The sequence below is a fragment of the Vicia villosa genome, linkage group LG7, assembly GCF_029867415.1.
Source record: "Vicia villosa cultivar HV-30 ecotype Madison, WI linkage group LG7, Vvil1.0, whole genome shotgun sequence".
NCBI classification, from domain to species: domain Eukaryota; kingdom Viridiplantae; phylum Streptophyta; class Magnoliopsida; order Fabales; family Fabaceae; genus Vicia; species Vicia villosa.
In genome coordinates, this window is record NC_081186.1 from 8,728,261 (window position 1) to 8,730,822 (window position 2,562).

At 32.1% G+C, this 2,562-nt stretch overlaps 1 protein-coding gene across 1 annotated transcript; it reads right to left on the reverse strand.

Annotated features, from left to right (window-relative positions):
• Window positions 1-602: 602 nt before the first annotated feature.
• LOC131620298 (uncharacterized) lies at window positions 603-1,945 on the reverse strand. The gene is made up of 2 exons (XM_058891320.1): window positions 1,522-1,945; window positions 603-1,268 (listed from the first exon to the last, which is right to left on the reverse strand). The coding sequence occupies exons 1-2, from the start codon at window positions 1,833-1,835 to the stop codon at window positions 782-784; spliced, it is 801 nt and encodes a 266-aa protein (XP_058747303.1). The 5' UTR covers window positions 1,836-1,945; the 3' UTR covers window positions 603-781.
• Between the last annotated feature and the right edge of the window lie 617 nt (window positions 1,946-2,562).

Consider the following 2,562-nt stretch of genomic DNA (forward strand, 5'->3'; position numbering starts at 1 on the left):
ATAAACCTTTGAATTTTCAAAGCAATAAACTACCATGAAACCGAGGAAAAAGTATAGTAAGGGACAAGAAACTTGAAAACAACATCAATCCCTTTTCAACACTAAATCTAACAAGAGATAAACATTCAAAAGACACTGTATAACAGATAATGCAAAAACGTCAATACCTTCGTAGCATATAGGATCAGTGTAGCGTTAACACACACATAGACAGGAGTGCAAACAAATGGACACCTAAATGAGCGGTCTAGAATGTGTCATTCACGTGTTGGCGTAAAACAAGCTGTGCTCGTGCTTCGTGGTATATATTTGCCACTGAAAAGAAAAACATGTCAACAAGATTTTTGTATATGACCAACGCTTGTCCAAGAAAAATGGAAACCAATACTAAGATGGTTTTCATATGTAAGTGAGAGCTGTTGTATAGAAGATGTATGAAAGACGGCAAAATAACTGATATGTTTAAAAAGTGCCAATCTTATAGTCCAACAATTATACAAGTGAAACAAAAGACAGGATTCAATTCTTTTGTAAGAGAATCAAATTGTTAAATATTTAATATAAAAATTCTGAGTATAGCATATAAATCTACCTCATCTGTATAAACATACCAAACATATGAAGTTTCTTCATCTCTATCTGTATAGCATATAGAATGAACAGTCCATCCCTATCTATATACACTCTTGTCTATTGAGAGAAACATTTCATTACATCTGACCTATTAAAATTGTATACTATACATTGTCAACCAAAACGAAAACAGTTCACTTACAGGCCACTACGAACATGTAGCGAAACCATCTTGTGGAAGCAATTGTCTTTCTTGATCCAATGTGTTCTTAACTGCTTGATAAAACTCTATCCATGAGCAAGAGTTGGAATCCAAAGGACCCCATAAAAATGTTGGATTTGGACTTGCAGGGCAAGCAGTAACCAAATCCAAAACCGAAACCGGCTTCATCATCTTCTGTGGGAAATTGAATGCCAAATTATCAACTTTGTGTTCATATATTTTCCCATTTCTATCCAATTTATACCGCGAAGTACCCTGAAATTCACCTTTAGCTTCCCATGGAACCCTAGGCACACCCCTCAAGTTCCACCTGATCAATATCACATTCTCTGAAGGCTGCCATATTCTGTATACATCCAAACCAATCTCACGAAACAAAATTCTACCATGAAACCTTAATGCCCAGAAGATCAATTTGTACTTCTCAATACCAGTAAATGTGTTCAAAGGGTCCAGAAATGTTACATCATCCCTGGAAATTTACCAAACAACATTAAAAATACAATTTTTACTTTTGCAGAGTAAAAACCCTATTTTTTTCCCGCAAAGAAAAAGGTTAATTCCAATGAAAAACCATAAATTCACATCCAAAGGAAGATACTTTAAACAGATGAGAAAATGACCAATCCATTTTTTTTTCACTTAGAAACAGCGAAATTTCAATTTAAAAAACATATATTGACATACAAAAGATGAAACTTTTACGTACTAGATGAGAAAATTACCTATAAATGTCATAGTTAAGGTCTTTAACAAAGATCAAGGGCATATCCTCACGAAGGGTCCTCACGGCAAGACCGAGATTGAGATAAAAATCATCCTTCTGATGCTGATTCTGTTTATCTTGAGTAGCTAATGGTGTATTAACCTGAGCAACCTGAGAAGTGAAACTTTGAAGTGAAGGAGAAGAAGTGAACAATAAAGGGAATTGAGAAATGGGTTTTGAAGATGAAAGGGTTTGGTGAAAGGGTTTGTCTCTGATTCTTGATTTAGATGGTGGTAAGAGAGAAAGAGTGAGATTACATAGAAGAAAAGCCATTGATTTTGAATGCTGAATGCAATGGTTTTTCAAAGATATTGGAGAGAGAAAGAGAGAATGCGTTGTAGCAAAATTTGAGGCTGTTGTTTTATCATTTTGAGTGGTATTGAATAGAGCCATGAAATCCTATGAATTAAAATATGTATTGGCTTCTTTGTAATTTTTCTCCTTCACACGTGGGCACATAGGTGACATGTTTTATTTTTTTTTTCTCAAACATTTCTTTATTATTTTTAATATAACCTTTAATTTATACTCTCTCCATTCAAAATTGTGAGATGATTGCGGCATTTCAAATAAATTAAGAAATAAAATTATACGCATTTTTCAATGCATTTCATGAATCTCTTAGTCATAGCGTAAATTTTAAATTTTGTCCCTTATTTTTATAGATGCACATCCGAAAGTATTCTTATTTTACAAATAAATGTACTTACGAAATATTTTGTTATCTTATGGATTTTTCTAATTAATTAAAAAATTAATTTGAGATTTTACCAATTAATTTGAGATTTTTCCAATTAATTCAGAAAATCTCAAGTTTCACTATGTTTTAGCACTTTCGTTAGTTAATTAATTTGGGATTTTTCCAATTAATTTGAGATTTTCTTATTAATTGGAAAATCTCAAGTTTCATTATGTTTTAATGTTTCGTTGCATACAGTAAATTAATTTAGAATTTTTCCAAGTAATTGAGAAATTAATTTAAAATTTTCCCAACTAATTG